The sequence below is a fragment of the Pholis gunnellus genome (assembly GCF_910591455.1).
Source record: "Pholis gunnellus genome assembly, chromosome: 12".
Lineage (NCBI taxonomy): Eukaryota > Metazoa > Chordata > Actinopteri > Perciformes > Pholidae > Pholis > Pholis gunnellus.
The window spans coordinates 21,700,205-21,727,724 of NC_136539.1; the positions used below are offsets into that span (position 1 = coordinate 21,700,205).

The 27,520-nt window shown below is 41.7% G+C and overlaps 1 protein-coding gene across 3 annotated transcripts; it reads right to left on the reverse strand.

Annotated features, from left to right (window-relative positions):
• Positions 1-266: 266 nt before the first annotated feature.
• Positions 267-26,538, reverse strand: fer1l6 (fer-1 like family member 6). Of its 3 annotated transcripts, none has more exons than XM_079170426.1 (46): positions 26,436-26,538; positions 21,028-21,113; positions 20,126-20,237; positions 19,925-19,979; positions 19,475-19,606; positions 19,314-19,376; positions 19,028-19,106; positions 18,773-18,929; positions 18,363-18,549; positions 17,823-17,924; positions 17,623-17,713; positions 17,327-17,444; positions 17,004-17,232; positions 16,690-16,798; positions 15,761-15,974; positions 14,529-14,649; positions 14,317-14,417; positions 13,734-13,836; positions 13,315-13,434; positions 13,034-13,186; positions 12,218-12,389; positions 11,851-11,975; positions 10,783-10,917; positions 10,517-10,666; positions 10,308-10,415; positions 10,141-10,203; positions 9,489-9,587; positions 9,121-9,346; positions 8,061-8,203; positions 7,845-7,967; positions 7,718-7,760; positions 6,762-6,806; positions 5,988-6,067; positions 5,518-5,646; positions 5,285-5,425; positions 4,691-4,818; positions 4,420-4,590; positions 3,968-4,122; positions 3,589-3,731; positions 3,221-3,309; positions 3,025-3,123; positions 2,746-2,866; positions 2,505-2,625; positions 2,265-2,422; positions 2,073-2,173; positions 267-1,773 (listed from the first exon to the last, which is right to left on the reverse strand). In XM_079170426.1, exons 1-46 carry the CDS (start codon positions 26,450-26,452, stop codon positions 1,593-1,595), a joined length of 5,598 nt encoding a protein of 1,865 aa, XP_079026552.1. In that variant the 5' UTR covers positions 26,453-26,538; the 3' UTR covers positions 267-1,592. The 3 variants fall into 3 exon arrangements, with proteins under 3 accessions (XP_079026552.1, XP_079026551.1, XP_079026553.1); XM_079170425.1 differs by lacking the exon at positions 26,436-26,538 and adding an exon at positions 23,029-23,225; XM_079170427.1 differs by lacking the exons at positions 6,762-6,806; positions 26,436-26,538 and adding an exon at positions 23,029-23,225.
• Positions 26,539-27,520: the final 982 nt, after the last annotated feature.

Here is a 27,520-nt window from a genome sequence, read left to right on the forward strand (position 1 = left end):
TTCCTTGTGCCAGTAGGTGGCGCTATGACTTTGTGAAAATGTTGGCATGGAGATGTGTTCAGGCCTGGACCAGCATCATGCAAAACAAGTTTGGGGCAGATTGAATAAAGTACCTTGTAGTTACAACAACTTCCTCTTTCATGGCGAACGGCACGAAATGTGCCTGACATGGGCGCCACATAAAACAAAGGTCGTTCAATGTCAGTACACCATTTCAGTAACTTTTCATCATTAATGTGGAGGAGTTCGTTAAAGTACAATGCCTGAAAACTATGAAAAATGCCTAAAAATGCAAAGAAATGAGAGTATTACTGCATCGGCCCCTAGTGGTTGTATGGAATAAAAAATTTGAGAGTATGTTACAGGACACAATGTGAACATATGCTACAGATTTCGTGATGATAAGCCACATGGTTTTGAAGTTATATATATTGCTGTAGAAGGCCAACTCCTCATGAAATTCATTGGTCCATATATTCTTAATGCAATAAGATATCAAGCAACTTTTCATAACTTTTGATGATATATATCCAGTAATGATTCACAGCAAATTTGGTACCAAACAGACCCAGGGTCTAGGAGAAGTGATTTATTTATTTTTTTTACAAAATTCAAAATGGTGGAAAATTTTGGTAGGCGGAGCTTAGGGTCCCAAGAGGATTTTTTGTAGAACTCATTCAGTTGCTCATGTCTGTAAAATCTTAAGTAATTTGGACATACGGGCTGTTGGGGCTTGCCTTTCCATTATCTAGGTGGTGCTAGCGAGTAATTTTGTATGCTCGAGCATTGGACCCATAAAATATCAAAATTTCCCGCAGTCCCGATATGCTCGCCAAATATGGGGAGGTTGGGGACATGTCAGATACCCTTAAACGGTTTTTCATCATAGGGTATAATAATAATTCCTACAGATACAATAGGGACCTCGCGGACCCGACGTTGTTGGTGCTCGGGCCCTAAAAAGAAAAAAGATCAGGATTTTTGTATTCTATTTTATTTTATTTAACCGGAAAAAAGTAAAAAAAAAAAAAAAAAGACCATGTTTTTTTTTTTTTCGTTTTTTTATTTAACCGGAAAAAAAGTAAAAAGAAAAAAAAAAGATCATGATGTTTTTGTTTTTTTTCTTCCTTTTTTTTCCCTTTTACTTAAGAAAAAAGAAAGAAAAGGCAGTAAAAAGAAAAGTTTGAATATCACACCATTAGCACGCAGAGTCTGCGTGCTAAAAGTTATATCACTTCTTTATTGAGCGTTGATGACAACGTATTAAGTCATGGTGGATCTTCATCAGGGCGATCTGACAAACACCTTTATCCCTTTTACATATAACATCCAACATCAGGAGACCAACTGTAAACTCATGCATTTAAATAAAAACACCGTAACGTCCAGACTCTTATACTTAATAAACCAATGCTACTATAAACATATACATTATTTTAACGTGTGTAGATGCAGAAACCTTCAAAAGGTAAGTGATCTTCGTCCCTCCTGTACATGTTCCAGGAGGGCGAGTCGCATCATCTAAACGTCCATCCGATCCATAACTTTGCACAGATGTTCAGAACTACAGTGCGACTCTCTGTGGTCGTCTGTTACCCGTTGACTATCTTCTGCGTAATGGCTCCCGGCAGCGTGTAGAACAGCAGAGCGAGGAACAGCACCGTGAGGAGCAGCAGCAGGGCGATGATGATGTACTTCTTGTAGTTCCGCCACACCAAGTGGAAGAAACACTTGAATGGATTGACGAACCACGAGAAGGAGGTGTCTGGACGACTGGGGGTGCAAAGACAGGAGACGCGGGAATGAAGTACTTTTATTCAGTTGTACGTTTAGAGGCATCGATATTTTGAGTTATTCTGATAAAAAAAAAAAAAACATCTTGTGAATGTTGAGGACATATTTTCAGAAGAGTCGTGGTAGTTTTAGAGTTCATCTCCGGTTTTGAACATCTTTTGAGTCACATTTTCCTGCACTGTGCCTCAAGAGCTCCTACCTCTGGAGTTGACACCGTTAAAGGAACACGAACACACACACACACACACACACACACTTCATTGCGTTCAGACTCTTACTTTGGCTTTGGCAGCGGCTCCGGCTCCTTGCGGGCTCGGCCGACAGGATTTTTCTCGGCCTCTTCAGCTATCATAAGATGAAACTCCGCCTCCACTTTCCCCTGATGGATTCAGAGCACACCCACACCGATCAATCAAAGGCTCAACAAGTGTTTTGTAAGTGTGTGTGTGTGTGTGTGCTTGTGTACGCACCGTCAGCTCTCCAGACTTAGTGAAGGGCCACCAGCCTCTCGCTCTCTTCTGCTGGAAGATGGAGATCCTCTCCGTCCCGTCCGTCAACATGTCCATCTTGCATGACTTGGCCGACTTTGACCCTCGAGGGAAATCGTGGAGGTTCAACTCCACTGTGCCTACGCGACACACGCAAAAACACACACTTGTATCAGAGTCCAATATACAACTGGAGTAACACCGAGAAGCAGTCACACCTACCGAGGAAGTCGTCAGAGGAGAGCGTCTCGAAGTCCCAGACCTGCAGACTGAGGATAGCAGGAAGCTTCTGCTCCGACTTATCCAGAGAGAAAATATGCTCTTTCTTACTCACCACGATCACCTATTAGAGAGAGAAGGAAAGATGGATGTGTCGACAATGTGATATAGTTTTCCAGGTTGTGCTTAATATTTCCGCAGCGTTCAGAAGGTGTAAGCCCGCGTCTTGTCTATTCGTCAGCACCTTCTCAGCAGGCAGGTAGCTGAAGGGGAACACGAAGCGCCAGTTGAAGTTTCCCTCTCCGGTGAGGGAGTTGTAGTGGACGTCTGTCTCCTGTCGGTCGTCCTCTAAACCTTTCAACCAGCTACGGAGAACGATCGACAGTGGCAGTGTTTACAGAGGCATGTTTCTGACATTAAAAAGGGATGGAAAGTAGGCTAACCACTTCAAATATCAGAAAACTAAAAGCAAATTACGAGTCTGACAAACATCTCCTTTTGGAACAGATAAGCTTGTAGCTACCCCTTGATGTAGATATCACTGGACTGTTGACCGGTCAGGAAGCTGCTGTCCTCCAGAATCACATCCTCTGTGTTCCAGATGATGATACGCAGCTCGTACCTGAATGCGCACACATTGGAGCGTTTAGCATCCTTTTCATGAACAAGATATTGTTTTATTAAGACTATACAGGCTTTCAGAGGGAGACAGCAATCACCCTTTCGGTTTACGAGGTGAAATGTCCACTGAAGGTCCCGGGTGAGGTGAGTCCATGGGGAACATGTCTACCCACATCTGGACCTGACCCTTCACACACACACACACACACACACAAAGGAGAACATCAGATTCTGGTTCCTGTCATGAGTTAGTGATAAAAAGACGCTTCTACAAAAAGACATGTCGCTACTGAACAACTATAGCAACATCAGCAAATCTCTGTCTTTCTCACACGATAATCTGAAGACAAAAAGCTTGAAGACACACAAAGGCAAAGTCACATTTTGGTGTCTGAAGAAAAGTTTGTTAAAACGTTTTGATTTGATCACAGAACACATTCAGAGAACCGTCTTGTTAGAAAAGTACCTGCTCCATGCCGGGCCGAGCCTTGTTGTACAGAGTTCTGGTCTCAATGTGTTCTGGGACCAGCTTGCATCCCACGGCCGGGATCTCCGCCCAGCGATGCAGGATCTTCAGTGACAAGTGCTCATAGGACTCCATCGGCTCGTCTGCGACGTGTGCACACAACAACAAGATTAGAATCAACGTCGCGAAAAAAGTCATAGTCTAGTCAGGGACGTCAGGACAGATCTACTCCAATGAATAGAGACAACTTGAAAACAGAATGCCTCGTCTCTGCTGTCGCTGGCGTAAAGGCATGAAAACAAACATGACTATGTAGAATAATAGTAATAACAATGATGCATTTATCTGCATCGTTTATGGTGTGTTATCCAGTCTTTACCTTCTATCATGAAGCACGTCTTTCCGATGAAAACCTTGTCAGCCACAGTGATGCGTCCTGGTCTGAACGCAGGCTCGCCCAGACCGTTGTCTTTGCACATCTGAGACAGCAGCTCTGACGGCTTCAGGCAGTCTCTCCAGGCATTGTAACCGTCACTAACGGACAGAGAAGGGCAGCGGACGCATGGCAATCATGTCAAATGACAAGGTTTTAAGTTTGTCCTCTTGTAACGTCTTCGCTCAGATGACAATGAACAAAATAAGATATAAAGTAGGCATGAATTAAGAGCTACTCCAGCCAGCAGGATGAATAATTCACATGAATGAACCAAGTGGAAAACGTCACTTTGCTTCACAAACGTTGGAGCAGAATCCTTGAATTAAAGCTGAGCTCATTTAGTATATATAAGTATATATAAATACATAAACAGGGAGCTGCAGACCCAGACTCACAGGCTGTACTCAGTCGGGAGTCCACAGGTGGCTCTGTGTCGGCTGTAGAATCGGTTCTCCAGGTCGATGCGAGTCTCTCCCATCAGGTCGTCCCCTCCCACCATGTCGTAGTCGTAGATCACCACCGACAGCAGAGACTCCTGAGGAAACTTCGCCTGCATCTCAAAAGATCTGGAATCAGGAATCAAAGAGGAGCTTAATAAAACAACCTGAAACTATACCGGGGGCTCTGATTCACAACACAGGGACAGAAAGTCAGCCGCTCACGCACCTTCCAAATACTGGATTCAGCTGTTTGGGGATGTAGTTGTCTCTGTCTTTGATTTCGTTCTTGCCGAGCCGGAGAACAATGTACGGGTCCGCCTTCCCGTCCGTATCGGCCGGGTGCAGGTTAGACGCCTGGAGCGGGAGGAGAGAACGTTAACACGTTGGATTAGTTTAGTCTCACGAGGGAGAGGGTTCTGTGTTTCAGCCCAATGTTTGGGATTGGCATATCGTCCCCGTTTGGCTTCCGTAACATTAACAGTCCTGCTAGTTGTTTTATTTTGTATTTCTATCCTGACCTGTAAGTAAATATCGTGTTTGATGCAACAGGTGATATGTTTCAACTGTACAATTGAACTAACAAAAAAACATGAATAAATAAATACATTATTCGGCCATTTAGGCAACGCCTTTGTTTTGTTGTTTGTTTGATTCTTGTATGGATTTCAGATATTTTTGATGAAGCCCAGTTACTTTAAAATGTATTTACAAACATTTGCTGCATGAACAGTTATGCTGAAATGCTCGCAACAGCTGTGCGTTCAGTCTAAATGCTTAAGAACATTCATAGTCAAACCGATGCTTAGCAGTGAGGACGCACAGAGACGATGTAAACCCGGATGAGGACTTTGACCAGTCCGTTGGGAGGGATTCCTCTGTTCACTTTGAACTCCCCGGTGTCCCTGTCTTCGTCCCAGTTCTCGAATATGTCCTCATTCAGCTTATACAGGCAGAATCGCCCCTGCAGAGAAGATGATGCACAGAGTGGATCAGATCAATAGTGAAGATATGTCAGTGGTTCCCATAGAGGACAATCAACCTTTACTGTCTCACCTTAAATTTGCCAACGAATCTCTCCTCATTCGTCCCCTCTTCCTCGTTGGCTTTCCCTCTGAACAGCTCATACGTGTTCACCCAATCATCGAAAGGGCCGAAGTCTGCCTCCAGCTCCTTGTTGTACAGCTGCAGAGAGATTGTCAGCGTCAATGCATGCAGGATGGAGAATCCCATACTCCACTCAGACCTTTGTTCTACTACAACAACACAATCGATTCTGTTCATAGCTTCAACAAATGCACCAGAAATTCAGACTTTCAAATCCTGACAAATATATCTCTCCATGTAAATTATACTTGTTCGAACAAAAACAAGAAAATTCAAAGAATATATCTTTTGCGTACTGATCTGAGCTATAGTGGGATTTACATGATGATACACATGTGAACTAATGACAATGATAACGCATGTGGAGTCAGAGAGTCTGCGGTGGTCTTCCTGAAGCTGCGGTGTTTGTGCAGTAGTACCTTGAGTGTGGCTAATTTGGTCGGCGTACCGAGCTTTGGATCCACGGTTGCTTTTCCTTTCTGTTTCTTCTTGCTGCTGACTGATGGAACAAATAAAGGAGAACATGAACGGGAGATATTTTCAGTGATAAACACTGACACAAAGCACCGGGCATGGATGTGAAGAGAAAGCCAAAGCATTTTTTTTTTTGCATTGTGATGACAAAGCGGTTAATAGCAGAGAATAACTTCTGAAACTCCATGCTCCAAACCTACGAGTGACATCTGGGATTTAAACCAAGTTGCCCTCGTCTCCACCAGAAGAAACACACAAAAATGAGAGTTTTCCATGTTGTAGTATCATTTGTTTCCACTTAATCCTGCCTGTCCTTTCTGGAGGATTTGTCAGAAACATTTGACATGCTGCCCACCGGCACATTAAAGAACACCACACTGATCCCGCAGAATAAAGTGGCCACCACCACAGCTGAATGTATACCTGGAGAGTAACAGTGGCAGCTGCAGGGCAGCCTAACAGATGTATCTACATGGTTGTACCACAGAAACCAGCAAGACGCAGTCAGTCCCCAAACCTTCCAGTTGTCAGTAAACAATTACCAAGCAGAAGATTTCCTCAAGGGAAGTTAGAACCAACAGGATAAAAAATGGCCTGAATGTGCTCTAAGTTAAAGCTAGAGGTTGACTTTTGTCTTCCCCCAACATTTAATTTATATGTCAAAGTCCTGCACTCTAGCTTTAATGACAACTGTTCAAGCTGAATGTCTTTGTCCTTACCTAAGGAGTTTATTCCATCGCTGAGCAAGCCCTGATACGGCACAGCTGCAATGCACAACAATGTGTGTGTGTGTAAGGGGGAAAGTACTGGGATAACCCTCCCTAACACCATCTTACTTGCATATTTATATTAGACTTAATTGATAGTATTCGCGTAAGATAACAGATCTCCATTCACGCTGAAATAGCTGAACAATAATAATACAGAAAAATCTTTCTACACAGACTGTTTTATGGGAATACTATGGAAGCCCATTGCTGCCAGCAAAATAAAATAAAAAATCCACCCAAAAAAAAAAAAAATATCCTCTCAAAAAATAAATAATATCTATATCCACCCAGAAAATTATTATTTATTTATTTATTTTTTTTTGTAGCCGGAAAAAAGTAAAAAAAAAAAAAAAAAGAAAAGATTATAATGTTTGGTTTTTTTTGCTAGCAAAAGAGATTAGAAGTGCGCATGCGCTTCAGTGACGATCTCCTCACAGGTCCCTTCATCCCCTCGCCAGTATTTCCATGAAAACGACATGCAATTCTACATATTAATACTTATAATTATATATAACATCTAACATTTACAAAAGTCACCAGTAATAGTTACCTTGTGTAGAATTGCATGTCGTATTTTTTCCGGCAAAAAAACCCAAAAAAAAACATATTCCTTTATTTTTTTTTCTGGGTGGATTTATATATATAATTTTTTTTGGGTGGATTTTATTTTATTTTATTTTTTTCGGGTGGATTTTTTATTTTATTTTGCTGGCAGGAATGGGCTTCCATAGTATTCATTCCTATTTTGTGGACATTGATCCCCTATACTGACGTTTAATACAGCTATTCTCAAGATTTAGTCATTTACTAATTGTAATGTTTCTGGAATCAGACAATTGATGAAGTATCAGATTATAATTCTTTTATCATTAAGTGTTTACGGAGAACGTGAGAGGAGTTCTTACCTTTATCAAAGACCTCGGGGAACGGAGAGTCGTCCTGTTTGGTCTGGAACACAAACAGGTTCACAGTTTCATTTTGTAAAAAGCAGTTTCAGATCTTTTGCAGCAAAAACTGAAGAATCAGAGCTACCTGTTTCTCCACAGATGCGTAGTATTTCGACCACCAGTCGATGACGCACTCTGCTGATTCGTCAGCGATGGTCCGCTTCTTCCGCTTCGTGGAACGACCACGACTGCTTTTTCCCTGCGAGTCCTGGATTTACAAAGGACATGCAAAGAATTGTTAGACACTGATATATGGGATCCATAAGAACCTAATCATTCTTTTGGTTAAATAGGAATTAACCCTTTTCTTCTTGGGTTCATCCTTAGGTGTGGGTGGGGCTGGAGGTAGAGGTGGAGGAGGGGCTCCCTCCTCCACAGTGATGAGGACATCTTGATTTGTTAGTGGTGTTGACAAACTGGTGTCTCCAGCAGACTGGGACGGTCCTATTGGACAAAAGACAAAGATAAGTCTCCTGGTGGGACACGATCAGTCTCCTGGTGGGACACGATCAGTGGGCCTGAATCCTAATTGTGTTCTACATAGAGTGCTGCAGGGATGACGTGCTTTTGTAGGCCAACCCAGAAGTTAGCATCTCATTGGTTCCATCGACAGTAGTATTGGGATTTTTACTCTTGGATTCAGGATGTTTGCAGAAAATAAGCTCTGTGTCAAACAAACGCTAATCTTCACAAATCAACTCCACTTTCGTGGAGCGTGAATGCAGTCGGCAGAAGCAAGAAGTCTAACGTTAGGATATAAACAAACTACACGGCGGTTGCATGAGCGCGAGTAAACAGAATGACGACTCAACGTTTTGACGTCTCATTTAGCCACTTTCTTCCACAACCGCCTTTTCAGTTACTTAAAATCATTCAAATTCATGAAAGTGGTTTTTAATGACATTTTTGCTTTGCAGAACAAAATGTTAAAATCTCTTGAGCTTGTGTTAACCACCTTATTTCTGACTTCTAACCAAACCCCGTCGACATCGAGACGATGACACCACAAGTGCAATAACGTTGACTCGTTTCCAGGTTCTCTTTCTTGCAGCACTCTAGAGTCTTCATTATCATTTTGTAATCCTTTACAACAGGGACACTGACAAAAGAATATGTAGCACAGGGACTACTTTATACTTATATTGATTATGTGCTCTGACTACCTGGCATTTTAGCGTCCAAGAACATATTCTTCAAGTGGGCAATATGTTGCTTTTTCTCATTCGAAAAAAATTTGAAAATTTGAAAAAAAAAAGTAAAAGTCTGGAATCTGGCTGTAAAATCACTCAATGTTTCACACACACACACACACACACACACACACACACACACACACACACACACACACACACACACATTACCCTCAGTGCTTTGTGGCTCTGGGGGCAGGGAAGGTCCAGGCGTCTCTGCGGCCTTGGGCGGTTCGTGTATCTGTATGGGAGCAGGCAGGGCTGGAGGTGGAGTGTATTTGAAGGCCTTGAGGTTGTTGATAATGTGATTTCCAACCAGCGTGCTGCGACCAAAGGCCCGCCAGTCGACAACGGTGATGCTGAGAGGAGGGTGGAGGAGTTCGTTCTCTGGTAACTCCTAAAGGACGGCACAGTAGACAAAACAAAATCCACACATTATCCAATAAATGTATGGATTCAGTCAGACCCGGTCCAAGGACTCAGGCTCCCATTCAGACACAAGGTGATCAGTGAGGTCTATACATCTGTACCGGTCTTACCAGCTCTATGGCATCAACCAGCGTGGTGAAGTTTGGGTTGGACTTGTACTTCTGAATGACGGAGGAACGCAGTGTTATTCCCGCACACTCTATGAAGACCTAGAGAAAGAGAGAAGAGGTTTTGTTATTCAATTTCATGATCTGTTTTTTACATCCCTCAGATCCTTTCTTTCTTCTTCTTCCTTTCTTCTGAAATGTACTGGATGCTATGATCCTGTATCCATGATGGATCCTTCCTGAGGTCTCTTCAATATTTACTGGAACCGAATCAAAGGTGAAAGGATAGAAGGTGCACGTTGTTAAGACTCTTGTGGTCTATATAAATAAAGTTATCTTGACTTGACACTATGGGACGATATAGGATTTTATTGCGGACTGCGATGGGACAAAACATAGGATGTCATTGCGGATAGCAAAAAAAAGAAAAATTATTGTGACAATTGTGAATATCCTCACATAAGTAACTTAAAAAAGCTATCAAGCTCGCTGTCATGGTGCCGAATCATTTTGTATGTATCCTTTATTGATGCAGGGGGAACGATACAAAGACTCCAAAAGCATGAAACAAATTAGGGTCAAAGGAGACAGGGATTGGAGATTGCGATGTGACTTGGGTTTGTGTGTGTGTGTGTGTGTGTGTGTGTGTGTGTACCTGTGGGCGATCAACAGACAGCAGCTGAACCTTCTTCAGCTCCCTCATACCCCAGAATAACACCTGGTGGACAGAACACACACAAGCAAAGTGGTTGGGTTGGATTATGAGCACAAAAGTGTTATTTGTTGGCTACGTTGAAAGAAATAATAAAAAAAAAGCCAAACCTCCAGCCTGTAGGTGCTGAGAACCGGTCTGATGTTGTCAGGAACCGTGTAGAAGCCTCCTGCCTGTTTCTCCAACGCCGGCAGATCCCTCTCTCCAGAGCCTTTGATCTACAGATTCATCACAGTGATACTCGTGCGTCATTCTACGTTCCTCAATACGGTTCCATGCTGCGTCATCGTGAGGGGAAACCAAACGGTCGTGGACTGACCTGCAGCAGTTCAAACGCAGCCAGCAGGTCTCCTCCCGGCTGGCTGCCGCAGTGCAGCGGGCTGTACTGCAGAGTTGGAGGAGCGTAGGGCTCAGAGGCCAAGCGGACCTCGGGCACCACCACCGTGGCTCCCAGATACTCCGCCTTACTCTGTGCACGGCAGAGCAGAGAGAGGCGGTCACAAGATCTGTTAAGCAGCAGAATATACTGGAGTATGAAACCATTACTTGACTCATTTGTCAGTCAATCCGTGTGTGCAGCGTTACCAGCGCGTCCTCGTCGTACACCTCGACGAGAATGCGCAACGGCTCCTGTTGGATGTGCTGCAGATCTCCAGTCAGCATCAGGTTGCTCATCAGCAAACTCTGATTCCACGTCGGACTGAGAGTCTGACTGATCACCTGACGGCAACACACACACACACACAACATAAACACAGTAAGAAGCAATTAACACTAGATTGCAGGTGTACAATACGACCCATTAACACTTATAAAACAGATCAAATCACATTCATACAGATGCACAGAGCGCGTTCTGTCTTATTTCAATATCTATTGATTTGCAGAATATTTTCTATTCAATCAATTCAGATCAATTCAGAGGACCAGTGTGTAGGATTTAGTGGCATGTAGCGGTGGGGTTGAAGATTGCAACCAACTGAACAACCCTCCACTCACTCCTCCCTTTCAATTAAAGACCCTTACTAGAGTCAGTATTAAGTTTGGCTGTTCTGGGCTTCTGTAGAAACGATACAACATGGCAGACTCCGAGTGAAGGACCTGCTCCCTGTGTAGATATGAAGCTAACAAAAACACAACGATTCTTAGTTTCAGTTTTTCACGAATGAAAACATTGTTGTGAATATTATATTCCATTTCTGCTTAAAGATGCCCCCTGAAGCCTGCACACTGGACCTTTAATCGTTTGGTTTAGAAAGGTTTCGTCAGTGCAAAACACAAAGATATTCAGTTCAATATGATATAAAACAGAGAAAGGCAGGAAATCTCCACATCTGAGAGGCTGAAAACAGCATTTTCGCTTGATTACTTTTCTGTCGATCGACTAATTGTTGCTGCTCTACACTTTAATATATAATGCATTCCAAGGATGTGTCTATAATCCTTACAGTCCTCTGTCGTGCCATAACAAATCAACACTCAGCTGCGTCACCATTCCTCACTACATTTCCAGTGTCTGTCTTTGTTTGTGTCCATGGATTGAAGCACAGCTTGCAAAACTATGAGCACGATCTGCGTTTTTGACCACAGTGACGACCAGCATCCCAGAGAAACTTTTTTCTGACCTTCTAGGACCATTAACAAAACACTTACATTGGTGGTTTGGCTGTGTGACAGACAGGTGACTCGGGCAAAAGGGTCCGACAGACCGGAGGTGTCCGCGGCGATGAGACCACGAGCCTGATACATGTGGCACCTCAGCTGGAAGGTGTGCTGCTCTGGAGACGCAGACCAACACGCACCATATAATGTAGTTTAGGCTACTTTAAAGGAGCAGTTTACCCACTTCTCAAAATCTTATTTTTCCTCTTACCAGAGAAATTGTAATATTTAAATGCCAGAAGCAAATACTAAAGACAGAATTATGTTTGGTAGCAGTTAGAAATTATAAGTTTAAAGACAAAATACCCCAAAATAAGCAGAGAAATGGAGGAATTGTAATGGTCAGTCTGTCTCTCACCTGCAAAGACCAGGGCTGTTGGAGGGCAGCTGGAGTCAGTGCCCCCTGCGGCCGAACTGAACCCTGCGGGTAAGTCGTCCATCATGTGTACGGAGTCGGAACAGGTTCCGTACCACAGATACACGTCCACCTTCGCTTGGACTGTCAACTCTGCAACACGCTTCCCTGGAGGCTGCACACACATACAAACACATATGAGTTCATCTCTGCCAGCCTTCCTGCATTAAGAAATACTTAAAGGGATTTGTCGGTTGCAATTAAAGGGGACGTAAAATTATTTTCAGGTTCATACTTGCATTTTAACGTTTCTACTAGAAGGTGTTTAACCACATTCTTTTTCTCACGCTGTCTGTCTGAAAGTACCTGTATTCACCCTCTGTCTGAAATGCTCCGTTTTAGTGCCTGTCTCTTTAAGCCCCTCCCCCTCCCACAAAAACCCAGTCTGCTCTGATTGGTTTGTTGAATCTCATGTTTTCTGATCTAATCAGACCACAAAAAACAACAACTGACAGGCTCGTTATATTTCACAGGTTGAGGAAACCTAAATGTATGTGCAGAAGCACAAAAATTAGTTTTTCATGAACACAACATTCAAAATTGGCCCCTCCCCCGGCTCAACGACACCAGAACTGCACGACCCCTGGCCATGGTTAGGGTTATTCCAGATCCACAGTCTATTTGGTACAAGCTTTGCCCACTTGCCGTTTTTGCTATGCTATATTTACATGTTTATTTTGTTTATTTAGCCTCTTCTTGGAATGCGTGCTGGCGAACTGTCACCTTAACTTTAGGTAATGTTTGTGTGCGTGCGTTCACCTTTAGAAACAGTGTCAGTATCTTGCCACAGTGGATTCCTCGGGCCTCCTTGCTGCTGGAGTACAGCAGGTCTCTGGTACGGAGCCGAGCGTACGCGACGCGCTTGTTGTTGCTCAACAGCCACACAAACACGTCGGGCACCATGTGCTGGGGCTGCAGCGGAGCGTGAAGGCGCGCACATGCGTGTGAGAAAAGTTTGGATGTAATAAGGTAAATAAGGAAAAACATGAAACACACACACACACACACACACACACACACACACAGGGTGAGCCACGTACCTCCTCCACCAGGAAGTATAGTTTCTGCTGTAGTTTTGTTGCATTCTGTAGCATTTTTTTCATACCACCAGGTTTTGTCTTACTCTGTACCACGGACTCGGCCTCTCCTATCATACTAACCTGCAACACAAACACACAAACAAATGCATTTTATATGAACTGTTGACCTGTGGAAAATCACCCACGCTAAGTCTTTCAAATAGAACATTTTTGTAAACATCTCACATTTGCCACTAAAAGACAATCCAGCGACGTTGGCAGTCCTAATTAATAACAAATCCATAATTCCTGCACTGTGAAACTAGAAATGAATACATTTGATAAGTCGTCGTCTATAAGGCCTCGTGGCAAAGACGTAGCAGTTAATATTTAAGGAGGTATTGTCAGTTTGTGTTTGTGTGTATGTCAGATTTTCCCACCAGTTCCTGTTTACACAGGGTGAGGCGTTTCCTGTCCAGCTGCGTCAGGTAGCTCGACTTTAGCTCTGCCTTCAACTTGGCCTCCGCTGTTGCTATGAAACTCCTGCAGAAACACAAGAACAGTTTCGCTGGTTTTTTGCACCACAAGTTTTCTGAAATCGTAGCTTTGAATGAGTCTGAGAAAAAACTTGTTTGGAGAAAGCGGCCTTTACAGATATGAATTGTAAAATTACAGACATTTTGAAGACTACATGTAGAGGGTAAAAAGATAAATAATAGATAAGACCATGAAACTTCCCCAGTTAATAACTGACATTAAGTTTTTTGGAAATCTTTTGTTTAAAAATGCCAGTGAGGCATTATCTAATGGTAACTTTTGGTGAATTTAAGAGAACTCTGCAAAGGCAAATAGACATAGTAGTAAAATAAACAGATGTTTTCTTTCCACTAGTCTGAAAGAAGATGTTATGGAAGCAAAATAGACCAACATCTCTAAATTGATCAGTACATGAACAACAATGTTTCTGCCTGTAGTATCTCTCCTACAGCAACGCTGATAAACTTGATTAGATTGTCTGGATACCTGGCGTCCATACAGAATTCTTTGAGGATGGTTTTGAGCAGCTTCTCCGCCCCCGGATCTGACTTCCTGTGTAGCTCGGCTGCTTCGGCGATGCCCTCTTTCTAAAAGACAATAAGTATTCGCGTTGTTACTGCGATCAGGAAGGTGTTTCTGTGGTCACTGTAATACTATAAATTCCTGAACACATAGATCCAGAATGAGTGTGTACATACAAACAGCACAGCTATGTTTTCCAGCATATTAGAGTTGTAGAGTCGGTAGGTTCTGTTCTCCCAGTGACTCAGCACATTGATGCACGGCTTCTGCTTCTCCAGGGGAAGATACATGTAGTGCCTGAATGCACACACACACACATATACGTGCAAACAAAATGAATGGGGAGGAGCAATATATTGTAAAGTTAGAAAACGCTCCTCTTCACAGGAACTCAAAAGGCACTGTGATTACATCACTGAACGTCTTGCTACAAGATGAGGAAGAGGAGCAAATCCCCTTCTCCTACTTTTAATAACTAAATGTAAAAGAGTTGTTATAACTAGTAGATTCAATATTATTTAATATCAAGACTTACTTCCAGGCATCAATCATATAGTCCGAATTGTTAAATGCTAGATAACTTTATTTAAATTCAAACTCTTAAAGCAAAAAAAAAACACAATACTTAGAAAATAAAAGGTTGTATTCATGAGCAATATTATGGACCCTTTCTCAAATAAAAGTAACAAAGTATGTTTGACAAAAAATTTGAACGTACATATTCGATATATTTAGAGATTTTCACTGCTCTACCTTGTCCTCAGAAAGCCCTTTGTGACGAGGAACTGAAGCTGTTATCTATGCTCTCCTCAAAGCCACCAGACTCCTTTGACAAAAACAGTCATTTTACCTCGTAGAACACAGGAGTTGCTGGTCTACCGCTGCCTCGATCAGTTAGTGTCGCAATGGAGTCGTGTGGCTTTGAAGAGAGCATAGATGGGCGTAATGGCTTCAGTTCCCTATCGAGAAGGGACTGTCAGGCTAAGATGGGGAAAATATTCCTAATATGGCGTACACTTAAACTGATTGAGCATATGGGGAAAAGCTCCTGAAAAGGTTAGTGAGTGGACCTTACAGTCATTTCTTTTGGGTCAAAATACTCCTTCCAATGTCATGAATGTACTTCCACAGTCACTAGAAACAGTGGCCACTTTCTGCTAGAATGTTACAGTCTCGCTTTAAGGCCCTTGTTTTTTTAAATTGACATCATGCACTACATTTGTTTGCTGAGGTTGGATTTCTGTAGATGCATATCAGCCTCATTTTTCAGCTGACTGGCCTAAAGCGTCGTTATAATTTGACGTGATGAGGCACGTTCCCTCAGCAGTGTCTGAGACAGTGACACAACGTCAAAGATCTTTCAAGGCTCAACAGAACATCAAGAATCAAACGACAAAAGCGACTCAACTTGTTTCCTGCGACAATGAGCGGCTTCTGCGGAGGCGTCATGGACTGAGAGGGCGAGTGCGTGTCCTGAGTCTTTCTGGGGAGGAGCGGGGAGGTGGGGGAGGTCGGGAAGGAGCCAGTCGCGTCACCGCTGTCCGGGACGTCCAGCCCTCGTCTCCTCCTGAGACCAGGACTGGGGGCGGGGGCGGTCGCCTCCAAGACATTACCGCAGTTACCTGAGGGGGGGAATCACAAAGAGGACGAGGGTTTCTTTATGCATCAGTACATTTTCTCAAGTACTGTACTTAAGTACAGTTTTGAGGTACTTGTACTCACTTTTTGTGGACTCCAATTATTTGATAACTTCAGCTACTTTACAGATTCAGATAAGAATACAGAATATAATCACCAAATATGTTTGAATATCATAATATCAACAACAATTCACAAACTACAAAGCAGTATAAAGTATAAGTAAATATAGTGTAAGTGTATATAATATGTATAAATACATTTAAATTAACCCTTCATCTACCAGCTGCAAAATGAAGGTGATATACACATTCATGACTCATTAATCATATCTAATCTAGTCCAATGACATACAAATAAAAGACACTTTATTAATTGGTTATACTGCAAAATAAATACTTTTACGTTTAACATATCTTTATGCTATATAAAGATATTTATATATAGCTTTATTCTTGACTTATAAATACAGAGTGGACCAAATAACAAAAACACTTTAATCTCCTCAAGTTCAAGACAATAACAACTCAAACTACTCAGAAAAACACATCAACACATATTCATTCCATTTAATTATGAACCCCTCAGTATTTGTTATGACTATCATATCGATTTCAATGCGTGACGTATTTCTATTAAAAGCAAAAACAACAGAGACGAGGAGGCAAAGGAGTGAGACCAGTGGATTTGGCGACTCACCCATGGAGAACTCGAAGCTGATTGGCTTGTCTCCGATCTTCCTGTCAATCATGGTGGCTTCGAATAGCGTCCCGAACAGCAGAAAGCTCTCGTTGTAGTCCGCATTAGGCTGGACAAAGAAAACATTTAGTCATTCAGCTGTTAGTCAACGACAATGCTACGTGTCACGATGAAGCACTTCCATGACCTGAGAATGATCAGTGTTATTAGAGGATAAGGAGGGATTTGGTGTGACAAAACCACGTAGTATTATTAAATTACTACATCAAGTTTCTATGTTGGGGAATATTGAGGGAATTTAAAACACTGCTTACCTCGCGAGGAGTTTCCACAGGCTGGACTTCTGCAGCCACGGGTTTTCCTTTGTCATCCTCGGCGGCTCCTCCTGCTGCTGCTCCTCCTCCTGCAGGAGTCTTACCGTCCTTCCCTCCGCCTTTTCCTGCTTTGGCGTCCTTCAACGGTTTCACCAGTCTGCTGAGTTTGGACTCGGAACCCGCCCCTCCCGACAGGATCTCCACCGCCAGCTCCATGTAGACGCGACCCCTGACACCCAGCAAGAATTTGGAGGTAAGGTATTGTTGATAAGTTCTAAGTTAATTATCAATTTTTCCCATCATTTAATTTGTTTAACATTGACCTGTAGGACACGCCCTCTCCGATGCCCTCATTAAGCTCCACTGTGTCGTCGCCTATCGAACTGTTCCTCATAGAGCCGTACAGGTTGATCCACGCAGGACCAAAGGTTGGTAAAAACCCTGGAAAAAGACAAACAACAGTCACCACGATCCAACCAAGGAGTCTTCCCTCCTATAATTCCCGTCTGTCCTTGCTTCCTTCCTCAGTCCCCTGCAAATATTTCTCATTCCCCCTAAAGTTTCCCTTCTTTCTGCATGACTTTATCTCCGCTCCCTACAACCCTTCGTCCGTCCTCACCTCTGTCGCCATCCTGTTCATTGGAGATGCGCCTCAAGTCAAAGTAATGGGTTCCGAGGGCAACGTCGCCCATGCTTCCCTCATCCCAGACCTGCGGAGTGGAGACAAGTCAGCATGCTGTGATGTCCATACTATTGTATGTTTAAATATAAGAGTAAATTTGTGGTTTCCCTCCACCTCCCACATGATGACGTTCAGACCTGGATCTTCAGTCTCTGACACAGAGGGGGAAACATCTCTTTGAAGACGATCTGCTCGTTCCACGCCGGCTCTGCTGTGGACTTCTGAGTGGATGTGCGACCCTGAGAGGAGGCGGGAGGAGATTAGATGATTTAGACTTACATAAAACACTATTTCAATCATGAAAATAAAAGCTAACCATGATTGACTGAAAGTGGACCTAGCACATAGATGGCTGGAAACAGGATCTTTCCTTAGGACAATGCAGTAGTGATTACTTTTGGTCCAGAACTTTGAGGATAAGATCAAATAATCATGTATTAGTTCCAAAGCAGGGACATGTTCAGTGTTAAGGCTTTTACACACTGTGGACGTGACGAATAAACACAAAAATGCGCATTCTCAAAATATTCAGCTTCGAATTTGTTCTGGTATTCACAACTATTTAAACCTGTTCCCTGAAATATATTTTTTAAATAAAAGTTATTTAATGAAGAATTGGACCACTGTCAAACTTAAATAAGCATATTTAAAATGTCCGTAATGGACATACAACCCACCACTTGTTTGAAGAAGCCCACCACTACGTATGGGTCGATGAGTGCCGTGTTGTCTCCTATGAAGGCCTTGGTGACATTGGCCATGATGCTGGAGGTGTTCCGTGGAAGGCCTTCAGCTCGATACACCTTCACGAAGAAACGAGCCCAGGGACGCTCGGCGGGAAAACCTTCTGGTATCAGCAGGTTCCTGAGGAAAAGGACGGCACGGCAACAAACAAATATATTTCCACCCAGCCTAAACTGATTTATAAAACCTTTTCATGTTAAATGTCAGATTCTACCTTGCAACTATTATTGCATACCTCTCCTGTATTGCTCCTGTTTCTGTAACCTTTTCAAGAACACCCGATGAGTCTAATAAAGCAGGAAGACTGCTAATTACATTTCAGAACAAAAGAAAGGTATTCTACTTGTCTATCTGCTCCTCAGCATCACTCGCTTTTAGTCCCGGCAGGATGGCATCCCCCTTTGCTGAGACGCTGATGTCACACTTGACATAACCTTTGACCCCGGTGCTAATGTCACTAGGATTGGTCAGCATTGCCCACTTATTGGTGAACCGATGACCTGAGGGAGCGAGAAAGAGACAATGGGTTGACCTCTGAAATCCCTTTCGGCTGCCAGTAACCTCTTCTCCGGAGAAGCGTCAGAAAGAGGCGAGCTACCTGGCTGTCTGTAGACTGTCCACACATCCAGCTTGAAGGAACCAACGCAGAAACTCCTCAGCATTTTGGAGTGCATCACCTGGAAAGAGTGAGATGCACAGAGGAGACAGAGCTAAAGCTCGAAACTGAACCTGGCAACCCAGAACTACAAGACCATGAGAGAAAACAAAAACGATTCGCTCATTTGTGTCTAAGTACAAACATGTAGGCATTCTAAATTGATCATTTACAATACATCACATGACATGGGAACTTATCTTATTTCAGCTGCTTCTTTTTAACTTACTGTCAGCTTGATGACTTTGTCGAAAAAGAGCTCTTTATGGGCAAAGAAGTCAAACACGAAATACTGGCGGGAAGAAGAGAGGGGGACAATTGGACAGAGACATAGATGATTCACTTGGGGTCTCTCAGATAAGTAAAATCCCCAAAAGGACTTATTCTTACCTCATTGTAAAAGGGAGCATTGGTCCCCTCTTTGACCGAAGTCTGCTTCTTCTCATCACCGATCTCGATCACCACACTCGGGTCGATGTTTTCTCCCACCAGCTGCCTGGCCTCTGTGATGTTAATGGCAATCTACAGCCAGACAACAAGTTACAAACCACTGCACAGATGAGAAGGATATTGTCAGGAGTTATTCCCAATAAAAAAAGACTTTACATACATACATTTGGCTCACTCGGTAAGCACATTGTTTTTCTTTGCATATTTTTCTTGATATTTTGAAATATTTCAATGTCTTTCATCAACTTTGTGCATCATAAATGTGTGCTGTTTTGTCTTTATGCATAAAAATGGTCTCTCGTGATGAGCTGTCACTACTCCACAGAGTTTAATCTTACATTTGAAATAATACGTAACCCAAACATAGTCCACAACTGTGTGTTCTGTCACCTGGAAGCTCTGGGGTTTCCCTTCACTCTTCTGGATGCAAGTCTTCAGTTTGGCCCTGTGGACGTTTCACTGCAGGTCAGCGTCTCAATGTCATTCAGAAACATAGGCCTGGCCGTTCGGCAATACATTCTGATAAATACACCCAGTATCTGCTCCCCAAAACACTGTTTATAAAAGTGATGTAACGTGAAAATGTCATACCTTTTGTGGTTTTGTATTATTCTGGTTCTGTCTGCAGAGGTTTCTGGTTGGTCCTCTGTGTTTTCTCCCTCCAGCAGGGCAGACGCTTCAGAAGGCACCTTCACCTCACTGTCTGCACACACACATTAAACACACACACACACACACACACACACACACACACACACACGTTTCATTAGGTCCATTTTTGGGGACATTACATTGACTTAGAGTACCTTCCTTGAGACCAACCCTAACCTCAACCACTGACTCCAAAATTAGCTGTTTCCTACAAAATTATGTTCCCATACAACTAAACTGCACTCAATTACACAGAGTGCATTTTTGTAGTATGGGAACGTAATTTTGTGGGAGACAGGGATGCAATTTGGAAAAAGCTGATTTTTGGGGACAAACTGTACCCAGTTAACTGGTCTAAAAACAGACTTTACTTTTTACAAGTTGTAGGTTCCTGTCTAACAACATGTACTTTGAGCTTCCTCTTCGTGGGAAAGGTCAGTGAGATTATTCTATGCATTTTAACAAATTATCTTGGCAAACAATGGGCCTCATTCGTCAATATCTTCCTACGTTTTTTCCCTAAATTTGTTCTCGAGAAAGATCCTAAAAAACGTCTACGAACCGCAGAAGGAAATGACCGTCTTAAAATGAATTCATAGGCGTCTATTAGAACTCTGGGACGATTCCATCCTGTGATGAATGATGTTCTGTGTGGTCCTCCAAAACCTAAATGACCCATGATTGCTGTTACACCAGTTTTTAACATGACTGTTTGACAAGGGTTAGTCTAAGTCACAGTGATATGACAGGAAATATTCCTCTATTGTACACTGTCAATACAACCAAGATACTGTGTGTGTGTGTGTGTGTGTGTGTGTGTGTGTTTGTTTTCCAGGCCTTACCCACAGCTCCCTTGTTTGCCAGCACCAGGTCTGTGTTGACTTTCTTTTTCTTCTTCCCTTTCAGGTTGAAAATCAACTTGGCCTTCCTGCTCACAGAAGAGGAAGATGACTTTTAGTCTGCACATCTTATTTTCAACCCTCTCTCTGCTACGAGATACCTACAACTACAGTGAACTGAAGTGAAACAATGCAAGAACCACTCGAGAAGTTGCCGCTTTCACCAATATTCTTGTTTTTTGAAATTCATACGAAAAACAACCTACAAGTGGTCCAGCGCTGTCGCAGGAGTCATGTGACATTACTCTGCTGTTGTAGAAGTTTTTCACAAATAGATTCTATATTTTATTACTCTTGAAGCGATTTTGAGTTTGAAAATATATAAATTACAGATCATAACATGTAAACATTATCCTGTTTGACATTAATTTAAGTTGGCTATTGATGCTATTGTTTAACACTAAAACTAAAATATGAAAACCTTGAATTATTTGACCCCCTAACTGCCTGTCATAAGACAGAGTTGTTCCGGACAATTCACTTTGTTCTTTTTGTTGATTTAGATGTATGTATGTATTTATGTATGTATGTATGTGTGTGTATGTATGTATGTATGTATGTATGTAAGTATGTGTGTGTAAGTATGTGTATATATGTATGTATGTATGTATGTATGTATGTAAGTGTGTGTATGTATGTATGTATGTATGTATGTATGTATGTATGTATGTATGTATGTAAGTATGTGTGTGTGTATGTATGTATGTATGTATGTATGTATGTATGTATGTATGTATGTATGTATGTATTTATGTATGTATGTATGTGTGTGTGTGTGTGTATGTATTTATGTAAGTATGTGTGTGTGTATGTATGTATGTATGTATGTATGTATGTATTTATTTATGTATGTATGTATGTGTGTGTGTGTGTGTGTGTGTGTATGTATTTATGTAAGTATGTGTGTGTGTATGTATGTGTGTGTGTGTGTATGTATGTATGTATGTATGTATGTATGTATGTATGTATGTGTGTGTATGTATGTATGTAAGTATGTGTTTGTGTATGTATGTATGTATGTATGTATGTATTTATGTATGTATGTATGTGTGTGTGTGTGTGTATGTATTTATGTAAGTATGTGTGTGTGTATGTATGTGTGTGTGTGTGTGTATGTATTTATGTATGTATTTATGTATGTATGTATGTGTGTACAGTATGTATGTATTTATATATGTATGTATGTATATATATTTATGTGTACGTATTTATGTATGTATGTATGTATGTATGTATTTATGTATGTATGTATGTATATATTTATGTGTACGTATTTATGTATGTATGTATGTATGTATGTATGTATGTATGTATGTATATATATTTATGTGTACGTATTTATGTATGTATGTATCTCTGATTCTGAAAACTGATTCTGTTGCAGTAAGTATCCCCAACAATTCATAAAAGGAAAAGTGCATTGCATTCAAATCCCTTCAAGTATTCCCTTTAAAAACAGCCTTTAAATACTCTCTAAATTAAGTTAACGATTACAAAAAAGTAATTGGAAATAAATACAATTGAAACTAATATTTCTTTTTTCCATGTGCCATAAACCATGATCGTGTGGCTACGACTTTGTATGAATGTAATGAAAAGTAATATATTAAATTGTATGTATTAAGTACATTGTGGAAACAATTTGTTTACATAATTGTTCAGGAACAGATTATTCTTTCCTATCATATCATTAAAAAGAGTTTCATCTTATTCTTAAAAGTTTCCATTTGAAAAAGTCTGTCTTTGAATATTTATCTGAGATAAAAAAATAAAAATTCCTCCTCAGTGTTACTCTTCCTCCAACATCCGTTTCCAAGAACAGGAAGAAATACAACTGAAGTATTTCATTTAACTGACAATACATCCTACAGGGATGTTATTCAGATGAATAATCAGTTAGATGCAACAAAATGTTCCAAAACAAAAATCCTGTAAACTGCTCACCGCTGATTGGTTGCAGGACTTTCTGAGGGATCCATTCTGCCGAAGTCCAGAGAAGTTTTCTTTTTCCACTAACGGGCACCAGCAGGGTTCAGGTCCTTCAGCTAATTAACAACTAAACAACTCACATCTGGTAGCTTTCCTGCCCTCTGAGTGCTGCCAGAGGATTTGTTGCCTCCTAACTTATTGACTTATCGAAGCACCCTTCAACCCGTCCTCACGGAAAAACCCTGCTCACTCCCCACACCTACTTTCTCATGCCCACATCATTAACTTAATCCAGTGTTAAATATCCTTTAAACCTGACCATCCAGCTCAGCTCCTTCCTAATAGCTCCAAAGAAAATATTTTTATCCGGTCTGGCCCAATGTTTAACTTCCTGTGGTTCCAGCGGCAAATGTTTCTTTAAAGTGTTGTGTTAGTATGCGACTTTAGGTAAAGTGACCCGCCCTCCTCGCTTTACTTGAGAGCTATTCTCACGTCTGAAAGTTGTATACATCACTGTGTACTGATGCTGCCTCCACAGAGGATTTCAACCCAGCAGTGGTTTCTCCCTCAGTTCACGCTCTATAGGTGAGAGGGATGTTGGAAATATATTGACTTAACGAATTACAGGTAGACGGATATGATTGAAGTCGAACATGTTTGGCATTGTTAGCAGAACCAGACAGAGTGGAAGAATGCTTATATTTATTTAATATTTTTATTTGCAACCGGTATTTACGGCTCAATACTGATAGCACTTGTTTGTTGGAGCAATTTCAGAATTTGAGAACATCAGCTCATCATCAGGCTACAGGGAACAAGCTTGTTTGCTCACTCAACGTCAAAATCTATATTTGTTTTATGTAACTCCCAAAGGTTTTATTAGTCTTCTGTGGTGGTCATAAAAAGGACATCAAAATGAAAACATGAAGACATACTGCAGACAACCATGAGATACATGGAGGAATGCATCCTGCCCCCAGAACAGGGCAAACGTCTGCTGCCATGATTAGCAGACAAATACTTTCACAAGGGAAAGGCAAATCTCCATGTCCTCATCATACTGTGGTGAAGCACTCTTGCTTCTAGTGGCTCGTATTCATCATGAACAGAAGCCATGTTGTAGTCTTGAACTTTTTGTGATCACAGAACAACTCCTAGAAACCCAAATCGACAAAACCGCTTGCTTGACATTTAAGCAGCTTATTAACAGGAACGCCAGCAGAAACGTGCTATCGGTGTCTGCATGGAAGGAGTTCATGCACATTATTGCTGTATTGGTCACCTGCTGTTTGCACAACACCTAAAAAGACGCTTTGGGTTGTGGTTACGCCGTTACATCGCTTTTTACGAACAGAAAATGTTTACGTATACACGGACGGCTTACTGAAACCGGCCTACCGGCGCAGGGGCCCAAAATGTAAAAAAAGAGACTCAAAATGACCACAAAAAGACAGAACAACTACAAAGAGATGCTACACAACTATAAAGTCTAGTAGCAGAGGTAGTGGGGCCTTTTGCATGTCTGTGCCCAAGGGCCCATGTGCTCATAATCCTCCCATGGTTATGTAAACTGCGTTGATTATTGATTAAATATCAGTTCTATCAGAAGTTCGTGAGACGGACAGAGCTGGTTTGTAGACGAGCCTTTGTACTGCAGAGGGGTGAGATGATTTTTTTTAACCACACAGAGACATCGTCGAGGTTTTTGTAGAGAATAGAACAATCACTTCTGTCTTTGTCCAGCCATTATTCACACAACCACCTGAGGCTGCTCGCCAGAAAAACGTTGTATTAAACATCCCCTGCAGACAAAACTAAAGGAAACTCTCAACTTAAAATGACATCCTCTCCCTCTCCCTAATTGAAAAATCCTAAATCTCTCAATATGCAAATATTGTTAATTTCAAGTCTCCTACTACACGACAAAGAACCCTGTCAGTGTACGTTTCCTCATGACTTTAGTAAGCTGCATGTTGAACCACGATTAGCTTCCAAACGAGCTGTGAAGTCACAAAATCATCTGGTAGGAACACGTCTATGAAATCGGTTTCATGGTGAACACAAAAAGCACTTCCTCCTCCAGTAGACGAACGAACAGCCCTCGAGCATCGAACTGTGCGTGAGCAACATTCTACGCAGTGAAGCTCAAACATCATGGTGAAGTAAACATATTAAGGGCTCAACCATAACTTTTAAAAGTGGTTGCCAGGCTGTCAACAGGCGTCAGCTTTTGCCAAAACTGAAAATATAGTTAATATAATATAAAATCATTTTTAAGTCACCTTATATTTTGAGTAGTTCAGATCCTATGCAGTTATACGTCAGCTCACTAATGACAATGTGAAATGTACGTGTCACGTGTATTTGACTTTGTATCATTTTTCCATCCAGCTCGAAGATGCCGAGATGTTTCGCCTCCCAAGACTTCATAGATTGCCTTTTTTCGTTTGTCGTTCATCGGGTTCTTTGTCATTTTAACCGATTTGCACATTCGTTTGTGATTTTGACGGGTTTGTCGAACTTTTCACTAACGCGACTTCATTTGCTTTCGACATCGTCTCTAAAACAGATGCTTGCTTGTTATTTAAAGATCACTAATGCAACAAATACTTAAAATTTATTTGTTTTCAGGTGCACATTTTTCTTTTGTATAACTGTATTAGTCCAATATATGGATTTTGTCATCTTGGTGAGAGTCATATTTTACAATAAATAAAGGCCTTGCAGAATGATTTATTTGTCAGAAACAGGAGTAAACTGTTTTTAAATGTTCCCTTTGACCCTGGGACCAATAATAGCTCTGCGTTGGGTTTGGGGTCAGTGCAGGAATGTTGATAACGGTCCCGCTGGAGCACAGTCCAGGAAGTCCAGTTTGAGTAACACATCCAGGAGTTAGGAGGTCAGATGCTAAAACACTGCACAGCTGTTCATTGGCGATTTTACAACTCATTTTATCCTCAGTCTCAGTGATCGACAGGTGAACAGCTGAATTACCACATCAACATTTAAAAATCTAAAGATCTACCGGGAATGAGCGCTTGCACATATCTGATATATGTAATAATAGTAATAATATAGTTTGTTGTTGGATGAAATTGCATTTGGTTGCAGCAAAAGCTGAGCCAGTTGTTTTCTCTCATTGAAATGAATGAGGACACTTTGCTATTGTCGACCCTCACAGGTCTGTGTGCTGCTGATATAAAAGAGCCTAAAACTCTCCGTCCGTGTGACTTGATGTTTACTGCAGTGTAAACCTACAACAACTACAATCTCTGAATATTTGAAAGCCTCTTTTACGTTCTCTTTTCTTCAGGTTTGGTCGCACACATTCAGTTCAGGTTGGTCAAAAAATCAAACCACAGTAAAAGAAAGAAAATGAGCCCGTTTGACTCAGTAATGAGAGGGCAGAGGAGGCCTCCTACCTGAGCGTGGGATCCATTTCTGCAGTCGGGGGTCAGCGTCACCTATCAGTTGTATCAGCTGGACACGCTCCGCTGCACCTCGCCTGCGTGCGTTTGCTCAGAGACAAAGCTAGACGTCGAGGTGAAGTGACAGCCTGAGCTCGTGATTGGCGGCCGAACTGTTTGTTCAGAGGATGAAGCTGTAAAGCAGAGGGAGCGGGAGGACGGTGCGTTGCCAGCTCCTTATTTATTTTTGACTTACCTGCTGGAAAGTTCAAGAGCAAAAGAGTCTGCAAGTTCACCTTCATTTTTTACATTGTTATTACATTATGGTTTTTTATGGTTTAGCTTGGTTGAAGTAGTTGTTGCAATAATGGTGGAAGCAGTATTAGTAGTAGTTTGAATACTGTTGGCAGTGGCAGTAGTGTGGCATTGCTATTATTTATTATCATTGCGTGTGAAATAATCCGGCGATTCAGTGGTTAGACAACATGCCGCTTCCTCCCGAAGTCGATACTAATGTTACAATCACATTCATCCGTTGTCATCTGCATATGGGAGAAGTTTGCATTAAAGGTTTTCTGCTAGAAGCGTTTATTTGAACCCAAACCACCATCTGTTACTAAACCTATAACCAGGTAGATTTGTTCCCGAAACCTAAAGAGATTTCTGGCAGAAAAGAAAAATGTAGATTACATATGGAGGATTGTCAGAGCTATTTACCTAATATGTGTGTGTGTGTGTGTGTGTGTGTGTGTGTGTGTGTGTGTGTGTGTGTGTGTGTGTGTGTGTGTGTGTGTGTGTGTTCATGAAACCTGGTTATCATGTGACCAGGATGTATGAAAGTGGTAGAGTAAACAAATCCACCCCTGGTAAACAGAGCAGTCATACCTCATCAGCCAGACACACATCAGCTGTCTAATCACCTGATGGACTTCATGTACTATTATAAAAACAGCTGGACCGCAATATATCTACAGTACACAATTTAAAGTAAAGATTTTATGTACAAAAAAAAAGGATAGATGTTTTGCTTTGAAGTGTATCCGTAACTGCAATAAATATACCCTTCAGAGACACGATAGTTTTGCTTTTCAATAAGGTCA